This window comes from Littorina saxatilis, linkage group LG1, assembly GCF_037325665.1.
Source record: "Littorina saxatilis isolate snail1 linkage group LG1, US_GU_Lsax_2.0, whole genome shotgun sequence".
NCBI lineage: Eukaryota > Metazoa > Mollusca > Gastropoda > Littorinimorpha > Littorinidae > Littorina > Littorina saxatilis.
In genome coordinates, this window is record NC_090245.1 from 111,086,624 (window position 1) to 111,104,380 (window position 17,757).

The 17,757-nt window shown below is 46.5% G+C and overlaps 1 protein-coding gene across 7 annotated transcripts in view; it reads right to left on the reverse strand.

The window, feature by feature from the left end:
- LOC138949992 (SCO-spondin-like) overlaps positions 1-17,757 on the reverse strand; it is a 106,217-nt gene that overhangs the window by 45,859 nt on the left and 42,601 nt on the right. For 4 of the 7 annotated variants that reach the window (XM_070321782.1, XM_070321804.1, XM_070321775.1 and 1 more), the window contains exons 6-10: positions 13,999-14,175; positions 10,997-11,173; positions 4,736-4,912; positions 3,263-3,439; positions 2,269-2,445 (exon numbers count right to left, since the gene is read on the reverse strand). In XM_070321782.1, the coding sequence (XP_070177883.1) occupies positions 2,269-2,445; positions 3,263-3,439; positions 4,736-4,912; positions 10,997-11,173; positions 13,999-14,175 (885 nt within the window). The remainder of the gene's footprint in view (positions 1-2,268; positions 2,446-3,262; positions 3,440-4,735; positions 4,913-10,996; positions 11,174-13,998; positions 14,176-17,757) is intronic. The other 3 variants (XM_070321798.1, XM_070321812.1, XM_070321816.1) reach the window with 3 other exon arrangements.

Below are 17,757 nucleotides of genomic sequence, written 5' to 3' on the forward strand. Positions count from 1 at the left end.
GTTAATACATCTTAAGCACAACCATTCCAAAGGGGTTTTCACATAGTTTATACATCACAAGCACATGGCAGTTCTAGGGGCTTGTCGCACAGTTAATACATCACAAGCACATGGCAGTTCTAGGGGCTTGTCGCACAGTTTATACATCACAAGCACATGGCAGTTCTAGGGGCTTGTCGCACAGTTTATACATCACAAGCACATGGCAGTTCTAGGGGCTTGTCGCACAGTTAATACATCACAAGCACATGGCAGTTCTAGGCGCTTGTCGCACAGTTAATACATCACAAGCACATGGCAGTTCTAGGGGCTTGTCGCACAGTTAATACATCACAAGCACATGGCAGTTCTAGGGGCTTGTCGCACAGTTAATACATCACAAGCACATGGCAGTTCTAGGCGCTTGTCGCACAGTTAATACATCTTAAGCACACGCCATTCCAAACGTTTTTTTTCACATATTTCATACCTTAAACACACGCCATTCTTAGGGTTTTTCACATAGTTCATTCATCTTAAGCACACATCATTCCTGGGGGCTTGTCACACCTTTCATACACGGCCGTGTCAGCATGCCCCCCCCCCCCACCCCCAAACCCCCCTGGCCATTCCAAAGGGTTTTTCTCATAGTCCATACCTTAACCATACACCATTCCTGGGGGCTATAGTCACACAGTTCATACATCTCAAGCACACGTCATTCCTTGGTGCCGTTCACTCACTTCATATATATCAAGCACAAGCCATTCCTGGGGGATTGTCACACAGTAAACACGTCTGAAGCACACTTCAGTCATGGGGGCTTTTTAAAAAGTTCATTAAATTCATGCACACGCCATTCCTAGGGGCTTCTCACACCTTTCATGTACGGCCGTCTCTGCATGCCCCCACCCCCAGGCCCTCCCATCACCTCCCACCCCCCACCCACCCCCCCACCCCACCCCTCCGCCTGGCAGTTTCTCACATTATTGAAAGGTGTGTGCGCGTGCATTTGTGTGTGTGTGTGTGTGTGTGTGTATGTGTATGTGTGTGTGTGTATGTGTGTGTGTGTGTGCGTGTGTGTGTGTGTGTGTGTGTGTGTGTGTGTGTGTATGTGTGTGTGTGTGTGCGTGTGTGTGTGTGTGTGTGTATGTGTGTGTGTGTGTGTGTGTGTGTGTGTGTGTGTGTGTGTGTGTGTGTGTGTGTGTGACTTGAGGCGAGGAAGCTTTGAGTGTATACTGCTGGTTTAAGTGAATGTATTTTTAAACTTATGCTGTCCAGTGTTGTATTTAAATTAATGTTGTTTATACGTGTGTATAAATGACGCGTGTGTTGGTGTATATGGCTGGATTGAAATGCAACCGCAATGTCATCACAAATTCCCAACCTTGGGCAATTAAAGATTCTGTATTATGTAGTCTGTGGTTTCTGTATTTCAAGCACACGCCATTCTTAGGGCCTTGTCACACAGTTCGTTCATCTCAAACACACGCCATTCTCAGGGCCTTGTCACAAAGTTCGTACATCTCAATCATACGCCATTCCTAGGGGCTTGTCACACAGTTCGTACATCTCAATTATACGCCATTCATAGGGGCTTGTCACACAGTTCGTACATCTCAATCATACGCCATTCATAGGGGCTTGTCACACAGTTTCTACTTCAGTCATGGGGGCGTGTTAAGCAGTTCATTAAATTCAAGCACACGCCACTCCTAGGAGCTATTCACAAAGTTCATACATCTCAAGCACACTCCATGAATAGGGGATTGTCACACAGTTCATACACCCAACCAAACGTAATTTTGAGGGCATTTTAACACAGTTCATACATCTCAAGCACACGTCACTTATAGGGGCTTTTCACACAGTTACCCACCTGAAACACACGTCATACCTAGATGCTTTTTACACAGTTTATACGTCCCAAGCACACGTCATACCTTGAGGCTTGTCACACAGTTCATACACCCAACCAAACGTAATTTTGAGGGTATTTTAACACAGCTCATACATCTCAAGCACACGTCACTTATAGGGGCTTGTCACACAGTTACACACCTGAAACACACGCACAAGCACTAAGCTATTCCTAGGGTTTTGTCCACATAGTTCATACATCTCAAGCACTCAGCCGCGTCTGCATGCCCCTACCTCCCCCACCCCCCCCCCCCCAAAAAAAAAAAAACCAGGCCCTCCAATTCCCCTCTCCTCCCTGTGCCTGGCAGTTTCTTACATTATCCCATGCTTACACTCACACATTAAACACACACAAGGAGATAAACTGACCACAACACTGAGAGGTGCCGCAAGGAACTGTCTCAGAGTCGGCACCCGGGCAGTTACTCCCCCGACACGCAGGAGCGGGGTTGGTGCAGGTCCGTGTCTTCCGGTGCGTCCCTCCCCCGCATGTGACTGGACACTGCGACCAGGCTGACCACGAGCTCCAACCGCCGTCCCTCCGCGCTGCACACACAAAGAAACTGACCACAACACTGACCGGTGCCAAACGGCCGTGGCTCCCCCAACCTTCACCTGGATGTTCATCATCGCTCCCTTCTCACACTCACACCATTCTTAGGGGCTTGTCACACAGTTCATACATCTCAAGCGCACTACATGAGTAAGGGCTTGTCACACACGTCATACATCTCAAGAACACTTCATTTCTGGGTACGACTCGAACGGTGTATACATCTCAAGCACACGTCAGTTCTGGGTGCTTGTCGCACAGTTAATATTCTTAAGCAAGCGCCATTCTAGGCTTTTTTTCACATAGTTCATTCATTTCAAGCACACGCCATTCCTAGTTTTGTTTCCACATAGTTTCTGCATCTTAAGCACACGTCATTCCTAGGGGCTTGTCACACCTTTCATACACGGCTGTGTCTGCATTCAATTAATATATTTCAAGCAAAAGTCATTCCTGGGGGCTTGCTACACAGTTCACACGTCCGAAGCACACACCATTCCAATGGGTTTTTCCCATTGTTCATACATCTTAAGCACACGCCAATCCTAGTTTTTGTTTACATAGTTCACTCATCTCAAGCACACGCCATTCCTCGGGTTTCTTGTACACAGTTCATGCATCCCTAGCACACGCCATTCCTAGGGGCTTGTCACACCTTTCATACACGGCCGTGTCTGCATGCCCTTACCCTTTCCCCCCCCCCCCCCCCCCCCCCCCAGACCCTCCCATCCCCCGCCCCCTTTCCGCCTGCCAGTTTCTCACATCCTCCCCTTCTTACACTCACAAACACACACAAGGAGATACACTGACCACAACACTGAGAGGTGGCGCAAGGAAATGTCTCATGGTCGGCCCCCGGGCAGTTACTCCCCAGACACGCAGGAGCGGGGTTGGTACAGGTCCGTGTCTTCCGGTGCGTCCCTCCCCCGCATGTCACTGGACACTCGGACAAGGCTGACCACGAGCTCCAACCGCCGTCCCTCCGCACTGCACACACAAATAAACTGACCACAACACTGACCGGTGCCAAACGCCTTGGCTTCACCCCACTGGCAATTCCTCCTCTCTCCCTTCTCACACTCACAGACACACAAGGAGACAAACTGAGCGCAACACTGAGAGGAGCCACACGGCCCATTTACCTCAAGTACACGCCATTCCTAGGGGCATGTCATGCAATTGATGGATTTTAAACACACTTCATTCCTAAAGGCTTGTGACACAGTTCAAACATCTAAAGCACACGTCATTCCTAGGGGCTTGTCTCATCTATATATATATATATACGACTTGTGTCTGTCTGTCTGTGTGTTCGCGATGCACGGCCAAAGTTCTCGATGGATCTGCTTCAAATTTGGTGGGCATATTCAGGTAGACCCCGGACACAACCTGGTCGATGATAATTTTGAACACTTGCTCTCAGCGCGCAGCGCTGAACCGATTTTGGGTTTTCTGTAGATCCACTACATTCATTCCCAGTAACTCTTCCTTATCTTCTCCAGTGTTTTGCGTTTATCTCCCTTCCTTCGTGTGGCGTCAATCCATATTCCCGTTACTATTTTTAGAAGGTCACTGTCCACACCGCTCAATCCATATTCCCGTTACTATTTTTAGAAGTTTTCCTTCGTGTGGCGTCAATCGCGTACGGTGCGCCACTCACCCGGCGAAGCCGGCGTACGGTGCGCCACTCACCCGGCGAAGCCGGCGTACGGTGCGCCACTCACCCTTCGCCGGGTATTCGGCTCTGCTTCTTTCCGGGTATTCATCTAGTAGTTCATATATTTCAAGCACACGTCATTCCAAGGGGCTTGTCACAAAGTTCATACATCTCAAGCACACACCATTCCTAAGGGCGTGTCACACAGCTCCTGCATCTCAAGAACACGCAAATAGTAAGGGCTTCTCAAACATATCAAGCACACGTCGTTCTTAGAGACTTGGCGCACAGTTCATACATCTCAAGCACACACCATTACTGGGGCCTTGTCACACAGTTCATACACCCAAGCAAACGTAATTCTAAGGGCATTTTAACACAGCTCATACATCTCAAGCACACGTCACTTATAGGGGCTTGTCACACAGTTACACACCTGAACCACACGTCATACCTAGATGCTTTTTACACAGTTTATACGTCCCAAGCACACGTCATACCTTGAGGCTTGTCACACAGTTCATACACGGCCGTGTGCCACCACCCCCCCCCCCCCCCCAGCACCTGGCAGTCTGTTCATCCCCCTTCTCACACTGAAAAACACATATACAAGAAGACAAACTGACCACAACACTGAGAGGTGGCACAAGGCCATGTTTTAGAGCTGGCCCCCGGGCAGTTACTCCCCCGACACGCAGGAGCGGGGTTGGTACAGGTCCGTGTCTTTTGCTCTCTCCCTCCCCCGCATGTCACTGGACACTGCGACCAGCCTGACCACGAGCTCCAACCGCCGTTAATCTGTGCTGCACACATAAAGAAAACTGACAACAACACTGTCGCTTGCCTGTTATACCAAACTGCTTCCGCGTTTGACTGGGAGATTGCCCTTCCCAGTGCATAGCACTGACCGAGAGCTGCTAGCCGCTGTGTTATCTCTGCTGTGGGGAAAGGGTGGCTGCTAAACACAGCCAGCAGCTAAAGTAGCAGGAACGAAGCCTTGTCAACAGCTGTGGGGTACCTAACCACCGTGGCTCCCCCCTCCCCTCCCCCTCCCCCCTCCTGGCAGTTACTTCACGCTCCCTTCTCACACTCACAGACACACACAAGGAGACAAACTGATCACAACACTGAGAGGAGCCACGTGAGTTTCAAGCACACATCATTTTTCGGGGCTTGTCACACAGTTCATACATCTCAAGCACACGCCATTTTTCGGGGCTTGTCACACAGTTTATATATCTCAAGCACACGCCATTTTTCGGGGCTTGTCACACAGTTCATACATCTCAAGCACACGCCATTTTTGGGGGGCTTGTCACACAGTTTATATATCTCAAGCACACAGCAGATGTAGGAACTGTGCAACACGCCCCAAGGAATGGTGAGTAATTGAGATGTATGAACTGTGTGATAAGCCTCTAGGAATGCTGTGTGCTTGAGATGTGTGAACTGTGTCAAGCCCCTAGGAATAACGTGTTCATACATTTCAATCACACGCCATTCCTAGGGGCTTGTCAAACAAAACAAGAAGCGAAGCCTTCAAGGCTCCCGTAAGAAATCGACAAACAGTAACACAAGCTCAAGTCACTCCGTCACACGCACATGCACACGCACACACACCACACACACACCACACACTCAGAGTTAAAACTAACGCATCATATTTACTCCATGTATAATTTTTAAAAGAAGTCAAACAAATACAATGACTGTGTATTTGTTGTTGGTGTAGTTGTTCCTGAAGGAGATCTTGTGCAATCCCCTCTCTCTCTCTCTCTCACACACACACACACACACACACACACACACACACACACACACACACACACACACACACACACACACACACACACATACACACACACACACTTTTATACTGCATCAGCATAATTATCATGGCAAAGCTTATCTACAATCATTAACTTACTCTAGAGCTTGCGTATCAAGATAATATATTCTTGGAATTGTCATACGACTAAGATTTAAAGATATGGGCGTCACGATGGTCACACTCAGACAGGTTCACATGAGGTTATTTGCCCTGGTCCTCGCACTCCGAAGTCTCTGATATTGTTCAGTGACACATTGTCCTGCTGGCAACCAGCTCCACGTGCTTGGGCATGAACGGTCACCAAGAAGACCATTATCTCTCATATACTGGCTGTGTGAAAGCTATTAAGGTCAATGACAGAAAAACCGTGTACTTCCTCACTGCAGCCCAAGGAATCCTGTTTAATCCTATCAGAGAGTTGTAATGTTAATTTGTAAGGACGTCCTTTCCTGAAACAAATGAAGAGATGGATTACAACGCTGCAGTGTTCTCTGCCCTGGATTGTAGCTTGCCCGTCGTAAATCAGCAGTAGATAATTATGCGGGTGCTGTGTTCATTTGGAAATCTACCATCAACTTATCTGTCTTTTGCACTGCAGACACTAAGCAATAGGTACCTGCCATGTGGTCACTTTTTCCACTGCTGTCCTCAGTCATATACTTTTCATCAAGACTTGTCACCATGCCGAGTGGATTTAAATTCAGAAGTCGTCATGTGGCTGAGGCATATCTGACAAAGCGTCGATCTTGTTGTAGCTTATCCTCCTTTCTGAAACAAAAGGCAAAATACGATTAGTTGTGATGACTACAACCTACACAAACAAGAAGGGCAAAGCCCATACGACTCACATGCTTTACACATTTTTCCTACCAAAATACATGTGACCTTGACCCAAGGTCAAGGTCATCCAAGGTCATGCAACACAAAGCTGTTAATTCAAGACATAGGAAGTACAATGGTGCTTATTGGCTCTTTCTACCATGAGATATGGTCACTTTTAGTGGTTCACTACCTTATTTTGGTCACATTTCATAAGGGTCAAAGTGACCTTGACCTTGATCATATGTGACCAAATGTGTCTCATGATGAAAGCATAACATGTGCCCCACATAATTTTTAAGTTTGAAACAGTTATCTTCCATAGTTCAGGGTCAAGGTCACTTCAAAATATGTATACAATCCAACTTTGAAGAGCTCCTGTGACCTTGACCTTGAAGCAAGGTAAACCAAACTGGTATCAAAAGATGGGGCTTACTTTGCCCTATATATCATATATAGGTGAGGTATTCAATCTCAAAAACTTCAGAGAAAATGGGAAAAATGTGAAAAATAGCTGTTTTTTAGGCAACATTTATGGCCCCTGCGACCTTGACCTTGAAGCAAGGTCAAGATGCTATGTATGTTTTTTGGGGCCTTGTCATCATACACCATCTTGCCAAATTTGGTACTGATAGACTGAATAGTGTCCAAGAAATATCCAACGTTAAAGTTTTCCGGACGTCCGGACGGACGGACGGACGGACGACTCGGGTGAGTACATAGACTCACTTTTGCTTCGCATGTGAGTCAATAAAAACAGTGTTTTGATACTAAATAGTCGGGTTATACAAGCTACTTTACCTATGCAGCATGCATGGGAATCCTACATTATGCGTAACATGTCAACTGACTGCAGCAGCCTGGTTCTTAAAACAATTCTGACGGTCAACACAGTCAACACACTATTCACAGTCCATTTTGGGGAGCAACTGAGGTACTCTCCAGTGGTGGATTTAGGAGGGGGCGGGGAAGGGGGCCCGGACCACCCCCCCCCCCACCCCCCTATAGGGAAAGAGAGAGAGATTCAGGGGGGGGGGGGTCATGCACCCGACCCACCCTGGCATTTTCGGGCGCTTTGCACCCTCAATTCAGGCGCTTCGCGCCTTCAAGTTCGTGAAAAGTTTGGGTGTGCCCCCCTTTCCTGGATCCACCCTTGCTATCTGATGGTCTTGGTTGAATGATAACGATCAACTCAGAAGGAAGAAATCGACAGAGGAAAAAATAAACCATTAACATTAACCGCTGAAAAATACAGAATCACATGTGCCATTATGTAGAACAAAATTCCACAGCAAGCTTTCTTTGGACGACTGTCGTTGTCTCAAAACTCGCATGCTACCTGCTGTCCAACAGAAGCTAATCTAACGTTGTGCTGCCTTGAAAAAAAATGCCAACAAAGCCAAGGAAGCTGTTGCAAGTTGAGTTTACCAAACGTTACGGACATCAACGAATCGTGATAAGCTTACTGCGTAAACAGCAAATAGTATAATCAAAGAGAAAAGTCTGGAATGAAACGCGATACAGATCTAGGTAGATCTAGCATTCACAAATTGTCTGTAGAAAGGCACCGCATTTTACAGACAGAACCATGACAGAGCATGTTTAGAAACTGAGGCAAAATCTGAATAATTTTGACTTTGAGAACAGATTCCTCCCATTTCCTTATATCTGCATGTTCAAGTAAATAGTAGACAGTTTTATACGGGCAGAGTAAACTTTAGACTCTACTGCAAGTCTTGAAATTCACATAAATCGACCCAAGAACAAAGACATCCAAACATTACAGGCAGTTTAGATCAACTAATTTCACTGGAGGTGACTGCCTAGCACTGTTTTTCATATCCGTGTCTGCTGGAATAGAAAGAAATTAAACAAAACGAATGATCAGTAAGCTTAATTATGTGACACGCTTTATGAGTGGGAGACACTAGATCTGTTTGTACTTACATTGTTACTGGGGACACGACTGCCAGATCGACACTGCGCTTTTGACAGCTGATCTTCCCTGCGCAGACACTGGAAACACGCTGTGCAGATCAAACTGTTGGAAATCTCCTTTGGCTTTGGTATCTTCTTTATCTATTTTTCTTGAGCTAAGAAATCGAATAATGTGAAATCGTCTTCCCCGAATCGGCGAATGCAGAGGTGAGAACTGGAAAGTGAGTCTAAACCACAATCCGTTACGCGACCTGACCTGATCTTGACCCCTGACCTGGTCTACATACCACACACAACACAAACCAGTCACCTGCTTTTACCCGCCCAAAACCCCCCACCACCCGTTTTCTGTGAATACACTCTTTAACTACACACATGCCGACAAAATGTTGACCATTGCTTCAATACTTTGAAGATGTTGCTTGAAAAATAACCAGGTGAAATGAGCATTTCGGTGTTTAGTCAAATGTTAAAGTTTCTACCACAGACATACACACGCACGCACGCACGCACGCACAGACAGACAAAGTTACGATCGCATAGGCTACACTTACGTGAGCAAAAAAACTGCACGTTTACGTAAAAAGCCGAACTGCAATTTACCAAGGGAAATGAAAATAAGGGGCGAATTTTGACTGCAAGTGAAAAGCAGACAGAAGCTACGAGACAATGAGTAGATCTAAATAGACCAGTTTACGCTACGAGACAATGAGTAGATCTAAATAGACCAGTTTACGCTACGAGACAATGAGTAGATCTAAATAGACCAGTTTACGCTACGAGACAATGAGTAGATCTAAATAGACCAGTTTACGCTACGAGACAATGAGTAGATCTAAATAGACCAGTTTAATCTACGAGACAATGAGTAGATCTAAATAGACCAGTTTACGCTACGAGACAATGAGTAGATCTAAATAGACCAGTTTACGCTGCGAGACAATGAGTAGATCTAAATAGACCAGTTTACGCTACGAGACAATGAGTAGATCTAAATAGACCAGTTTACGCTGCGCAACGTATCAAAACGCTCGATATCAACAATTGCCAGGCCAAACAGAATTTCTTTTCCAACCTATAACGTTTGGTAAGATGTGTGATTACGTTGTTTACTCGCTAACCAGCGTTTAACTTGTCCTTGAAACGCAATTACACAAGATGAAACATAGCTGTGTTTGACCCAACCCTCATCTGAATCTCTTGGCACGTGGCAGTCTGACAGTCAGTACGTCTGTCTGTCTGTCGGCCTGCCCGTGATTACGGGCAATATTGTCACTGGAACAATCATGTCCTTCACTCCATAATTCGCTCGCATTTCAATATTTAGAAAAAGCAACTCGCGTACATGTGGTTCGACACAGCAAGCCATGTAGTATTCTCTATACACATCTCTGTTTGGATTAAGGTTAATGGTTAAGAACACATAAAAATCATCTTTTAATCTGGTATTAACATTTCAATTTCAATTATAATTTCAATTAAGAAATTAATCAAATAAACCGATTTTGGTTTTTCTGTAAATCCACTACATTCATTCCCAGTAACTCTTCCTTATCTTCTCCAGTGTTTGCGTTTATCTCCCTTCCTTCGTGTGGCGTCAATCCATATTCCCGTTACTATTTTTAGAAGTTTTCCTTCGTGTGGCGTCAATCGCGTACGGTGCGCCACTCACCCGGCGAAGCCGGCGTACGGTGCGCCACTCACCCGGCGAAGCCGGCGTACGGTGCGCCACTCACCCTTCGCCGGGTATTCGGCTCTACTTCTTTCCGGGTATTCATCTAGTAGTTCATATATTTCAAGCACACGTCATTCCAAGGGGCTTGTCACAAAGTTCATACATCTCAAGCACACACCATTCCCAAGGGCGTGTCACACAGCTCCTGCATCTCAAGAATACGCAATTAGTAAGGGCTTCTCAAACATATCAAGCACACGTCGTTCTTAGAGACTTGGCGCACAGTTCATACATCTCAAGCACACACCATTACTGGGGCCTTGTCACACAGTTCATACACCCAAGCAAACGTAATTCTAAGGGCATTTTAACACAGCTCATACATCTCAAGCACACGTCACTTATAGGGGCTTGTCACACAGTTACACACCTGAAACACACGTCATACCCAGATGCTTTTTACACAGTTTATACGTCCCAAGCACACGTCATACCTTGAGGCTTGTCACACAGTTCAACACGGCTGTGTGCCACCACCCCCCCCCCCCCCCCCCCCCAGCACCTGGCAGTCTGTTCATCCCCCTTCTCACACTGAAAAACACATATACAAGAAGACAAACTGACCACAACACTGTGAGGTGGCACAAGGCCATGTTTTAGAGCTGGCCCCCGGGCAGTTACTCCCCTGACACGCAGGAGCGGGGTTGGTACAGGTCCGTGTCTTTTGCTGTGTCCCTCCCCCGCATGTCACTGGACACTGCGACCAGCCTGACCACGAGCTCCAACCGCCGTTAATCTGTGCTGCACACATAAAGAAAACTGACCACAACACTGACCGGTGCCAAACGCCTTGGCTTCACCCCACTGGCAATTCCTCCTCTCTCCCTTCTCACACCCACAGACACACAAGGAGACAAACTTCATTCCTAAAGGCTTGTGACACAGTTCAAACATCTAAAGCACACGTCATTCCTGGGGGCTTGTCTCATCTATATAAGCTACTCACAAAAAGTTAAGGATCACTTGCACACAAACTCATAACTTTCCAAATAAGAAAGCCAATGCGTTGGTATTTGGCACACGTTTAATTCAATGCTTTAGTGATAACGATACAACATTTCCTTTAATTTCGAGCAATCGTTTGGTCTGTACATTTTATCAAAGTGTGTACGTATCAAAATGTAATTTCACAAAGTCGTTGAAATCACAAGACATGGCATTCAGATGCTCCCAAAAGTTCAGTAATGCGTGTAACCGCCCTGGCTGTTCTGGCACTCGACGCAGCGAGTCCTCATAGAGTTGACCAGGGTGGTGAAGATCCTCTGTGGAAGCGCCTGCCACTCTGCCTGCAGCAGCTGGTAGAGGTGCTGGACATCCCTGAGAGGGTGGTGGTTGCTCCTCACTTTGCGATCCAACTCATCCCAGAGGTTCTCAATCGGGTTGAGATCGGGACTGCATGCTGGCCACTCCATTCTGTTGACTCCAGACTGCTGCAGGAAGTCGTTGACCACCCTTGCCCTGTGGGGGCGAGCGTTGTCATCCTGGTAGACAGCATGCGGTCCCATCTGCTGCAGTGTAGGCACAGCCAGCGGTCGAAGGATCTCATCCCGGTATCGGAGGCCAGTCAGGTTACCCTGTACATGAAACAAGGGTGTTCTGTGGTGAAGGCTGAAGGCCCCCCAGACCATTACAGAACCTCCACCAAAGGCTACCTTTTCTTGGACAGTGGCGTCAATGTAGCGTTCCCCTTGGCGCCCCCAGACCCTCAGTCGGTCGTCGTTGTGGTTCAGGGTGAAGTGTGATTCATCACTGAACAGGACCTGGGACCATTGCTGACGTGTCCACCTCACGTGACGTCTGTAGTGCTGCCCTATGGGCTGGAGTTAGGCGTGGCCGTACAGCTGGGCGACGAGAACGGAGGTTAAACCCATAAAGGCGATTCCGTATGGTCTGCTGGCTGATGTTGGTGTTAGTAGCCACCCTCAGCTGCCTTCGAATAATGCTGGAAGAGGCTGTTCTGGTTTGCAAGGCTAGTCGTTCAATGAGACGATCTTCATGTGGAGTTGTCTTCTTTGGTCGCCCAGGTCTGCATCTTTCCTGGACCCTCCCGGTGGCTGTGAAACGTTGAATCAGTCTGACAATGACCGAGATGGACACGTGAAGTCGCCTGGCCACTTCTCGCTTGGGGACACCATCTTGGAACCATGCAACAGCTCGTCCCTTCTCAAACTCGTTCAATTTTCGTCGTGGAGGCATTGTCAGATAATGCCTAATACTGGTGGTATGGCTTCTCAAAAAGCCAAGCAAGTGACAGCATCTCACACAAAAACAGCAGTGCTTGCACCTGCATAATGGTTTTTCCATGTGGCTTGTGCAATGTGTTCGGGCTGAACGATCCAAAACAAGGTCCTTTTTCGCAAGTTTCCGCTTTTTCTTTTGCTACCAAGCTCAGTAGTAGAGAATCTCATGCAATGTTCCCACTAATACAACATCGCCCACTTACAGCTGAACAAGAATTCATAACAATTTGGTTTGACTGAGAAAGAAATAACAGTAGCGAACTGATTTTATTGAGCACCTGTTTTCTCATAGTGATCCTTAACTTTTTGTGAGTAGTGTATATATATATACGACTTGTGTCTGTCTGTCTGTGTGTTCGCGATGCACGGCCAAAGTTCTCGATGGATCTGCTTCAAATTTGGTGGGCATATTCAGGTAGACTCCGGACACAACCTGGTCGATGAGAATTTTGAACACTTGCTCTCGGCGCGCAGCGCTGAACCGATTTTGGGTTTTCTGTAGATCCACTACATTCATTCCCAGTAACTCTTCCTTATCTTCTCCAGTGTTTTGCGTTTATCTCCCTTCCTTCGTGTGGCGTCAATCCATATTCCCGTTACTATTTTTAGAAGGTCACTGTCCACAACGCTCAATCCATATTCCCGTTACTATTTTTAGAAGTTTTCCTTCGTGTGGCGTCAATCGCGTACGGTGCGCCACTCACCCGGCGAAGCCGGCGTATGGTGCGCCACTCACCCGGCGAAGCCGGCGTACGGTGCGCCACTCACCCTTCGCAGGGTATTCGGCTCTACTTCTTTCCGGGTATTCATCTAGTAGTTCATATATTTCAAGCACACGTCATTCCAAGGGGCTTGTCACAAAGTTCATGCATCTCAAGCACACACCATTCCTAAGGGCGTGTCACACAGCTCCTGCATCTCAAGAACACGCAATTAGTAAGGGCTTCTCAAACATATCAAGCACACGTCGTTCTTAGAGACTTGGCGCACAGTTCATACATCTCAAGCACACACCATTACTGGGGCCTTGTCACACAGTTCATACACCCAAGCAAACGTAATTCTAAGGGCATTTTAACACAGCTCATACATCTCAAGCACACGTCACTTATAGGGGCTTGTCAAACAGTTACACACCTGAAACACACGTCATACCCAGATGCTTTTTACACAGTTTATACGTCCCAAGCACACGTCATACCTTGAGGCTTGTCACACAGTTCATACACGGCTGTGTGCCACCACCCCCCCCCCCCCCCAGCACCTGGCAGTCTGTTCATCCCCCTTCTCACACTGAAAAACACATATACAAGAAGACAAACTGACCACAACACTGTGAGGTGGCACAAGTCAATGTCTGAGAGCTGGCCCCCGGGCAGTTACTCCCCTGACACGCAGGAGCGGGGTTGGTACAGGTCCGTGTCTTTTGCTGTGTCCCTCCCCCGCATGTCACTGGACACTGCGACCAGCCTGACCACGAGCTCCAACCGCCGTTAATCTGTGCTGCACACATAAAGAAAACTGACAACAACACTGTCGCTTGCCTGTTATACCAAACTGCTTCCGCGTTTGACTGGGAGATTGCCCTTCCCAGTGCATAGCACTGACCGAGAGCTACTAGCCGCTGTGTTATCTCTGCTGTGGGGAAAGGGTGGCTGCTAAATACAGCCAGCAGCTAAAGTAGCAGGAACGAAGCCTTGTCAACAGCTGTGAGGTACCTAACCACCGTGGCTCCCCCCTCCCCCATCCCCCCTCCTGGCAGTTACTTCACGCTCCCTTCTCACACTCACAGACACACACAAGGAGACAAACTGATCACAACACTGAGAGGAGCCACGTGAGTTTCAAGCACACATCATTTTTCGGGGCTTGTCACACAGTTCATACATCTCAAGCACACGCCATTTTTCGGGGCTTGTCACACAGTTTATATATCTCAAGCACACGCCATTTTTTCGGGGCTTGTCACACAGTTTATACATCTCAAGCACACGCCATTTTTCGGGGCTTGTCACACAGTTCATACATCTCAAGCACACGCCATTGTTGGGGGGCTTGTCACACAGTTTATATATCTCAAGCACACAGCAGATGTAGGAATTGTGCAACACGCCCCAAGGAATGGTGCGTAATTGAGATGTATGAACTGTGTGACAAGCCTCTAGGAATGCTGTGTGCTTGAGATGTGTGAACTGTGTCAAGCCCCTAGGAATAACGTGTTCATACATTTCAATCACACGCCATTCCCAGGGGCTTGTCAAACAGTTTATACATCTCAAACACACGCCATTCCTAGGGGCTTGTCAAAAAGTTTATACATCTCAAACACACGTCATTCCTAGGGGCTTGTCAAACAGTTTATACATCTCAAACACACGCCATTCCTAGGGGCTTGTCAAATAGTTTATATATCTCAAACACACGCCATTCCTAGGGACTTGTCAAATAGTTTATACATCTCAAACACACGCCATTCCTAGGGACTTGTCAAATAGTTTATACATCTCAAACACACGCCATTCCTAGGGGCTTGTCAAATAGTTTATACATCTCAAACACACGCCATTCCTAGGGGCTTGTCAAATAGTTTATACAACTCAAACACACGCCATTCCTAGGGGCTCCCCATTTGAATTGTAGTTTGTTACGTTACGTCATTGCATTGCCTGTTTCAACGCAGAAATGAGGTCAATACAAACAAAACAAGAGGCGAAGCCTTCAAGGCTGCCGTAAGAAATCGACAAACAGTAACACAAGCTAAAGTCACTCCGTCACACGCACATGCACACGCACACACACCACACACACACCACACACTCAGAGTTAAAACTAACGCATCATACTTACTCCATGTATAATTTTTTAAAGAAGTCAAACAAATACAATGACTGTGTATTATTTTGTTGTTGGTGTAGTTGTTCCTGAAGGAGATCTTGTGCAATCCCCCCTCGCTCTCTCTCTCTCTCACACACACACACACACACATACACACACACACACACACACACACACACACACACATACACACACACACACACACTTTTATACTGCATCAGCATAATTATCATGGCAAAGTTTATCTACAATCATTAACTTACTCTAGAGCTTGCGTATCAAGATAATATATTCTTGGAATTGTCATACGACTAAGATTTAAAGATATGGGCGTCACGATGGTCACACTCAGACAGGTTCACATGAGGTTATTTGCCCTGGTCCTCGCACTCCGAAGTCTCTGATATTGTTCAGTGACACATTGTCCTGCTGGCAACCAGCTCTACGTGCTTGGGCATGAACGGTCACCAAGAAGACCATTATCTCTCATATACTGGCTGTGTGAAAGCTATTAAGGTCAATGACAGAAAAACCGTGTACTTCCTCACTGCAGCCCAGGGAATTTGTTTAATCCTGTCCCACTCAATTATCGGAATGTTCCTGTACGCTATGTCTTTGTATCAGAGAGTTGTAATGTTAATTTGTAAGGACGTCCTTTCCTGAAACAAATGAAGAGATGGATTACAACGCTGCAGTGTTCTCTGCCCTGGATTGTAGCTTGCCCGTCGTAAATCAGCAGTAGATAATTATGCGGGTGCTGTGTTCATTTGGAAATCTACAATCAACTTATCTGTCTTTTGCACTGCAGACACTAAGCAATAGGTACCTGCCATGTGGTCACTTTTTCCACTGCTGTCCTCAGTCATATACTTTTCATCAAGACTTGTCACCATGCCGAGTGGATTTAAATTCAGAAGTCGTCATGTGGCTGAGGCATATCTGACATAGCGTCGATCTTGTTGTAGCTTATCCTCCTTTCTGAAACAAAAGGCAAAATACGATTAGTTGTGATGACTACAACCTACACAAATAAAAACAGTGTTTTGATACTTAATAGTCGGGTTATACAAGCTACTTTACCTATGCAGCATGCATGGGAATCCTACATTATGCGTAACATGTCAACTGACTGCAGCAACCTGGTTCTTAAAACAATTCTGACGGTCAACACAGTCAACACACAATTCACAGTCCATTTTGAGGAGCAACTGAGGTACTCTCCAGTGGTGGATTTAGGAGGGGGCGGGGAAGGGGGCCCGGACCCCCCTATAGGGAAAGAGAGAGAGATTCAGGTGGGGGGGGTGGGGTCATGCACCCGACCCACCCTGGCATTTTCGGGCGCTTTGCACCCTCAATTCAGGCGCTTCGCGCCTTCAAGTTCGTGAAAAGTTTGGGTGTGCCCCCCTTTCCTGGATCCACCCTTGCTATCTGATGGTCTTGGTTGAATGATAACGATCAACTCAGAAGGAAGAGATCAACAGAGGAAAAAAATAAACCATTAACATTAACCGCTGAAAAATACAGAATCACATGTGCCATTATGTAGAACAAAATTCCACAGCAAGCTTTCTTTGGACGACTGTCGTTGTCTCAAAACTCGCATGCTACCTGCTGTCCAACAGAAGCTAATCTAACGTTGTGCATGTGCTGCCTTGAAAAAAAAATGCCAACAAAGCCAAGGAAGCTGTTGCAAGGTGAGTTTACCAAACGTTACGGACATCAACGAATCGTGATAAGCTTACTGCGGAAACAGCAAATAGTATAATCAAAGAGAAAAGTCTGGAATGAAACGCGATACAGATCTAGGTAGATCTAGCATTCACAAATTGTCTGTAGAAAGGCACCACATTTTACAGACAGAACCATGACAGAGCATGTTTTGAAACTGAGGCAAAATCTTAATAATTTTGACTTTGAGAACAGATTCCTCCCGTTTCCTTATATCTGCATGTTCAAGTAAATAGTAGACAGTTTTATACGGGCAGAGTAAACTTGAGACTCTACTGCAAGTCTTGAAATTCACATAAATCGAACCAAGAACAAAGACATCCAAACATTACAGGCAGTTTAGATCAACTAATTTCACTGGAGGTGACTGCCTAGCACTGTTTTTCATATATCCGTGTCTGCTGAAATAGAAAGAAATTAAACAAAACGAATGATCAGTAAGCTTAATTATGTGACACGCTTTATGAGTGGGAGACACTAGATCTGTTTGTACTTACATTGTTACTGGGGACACGACTGCCA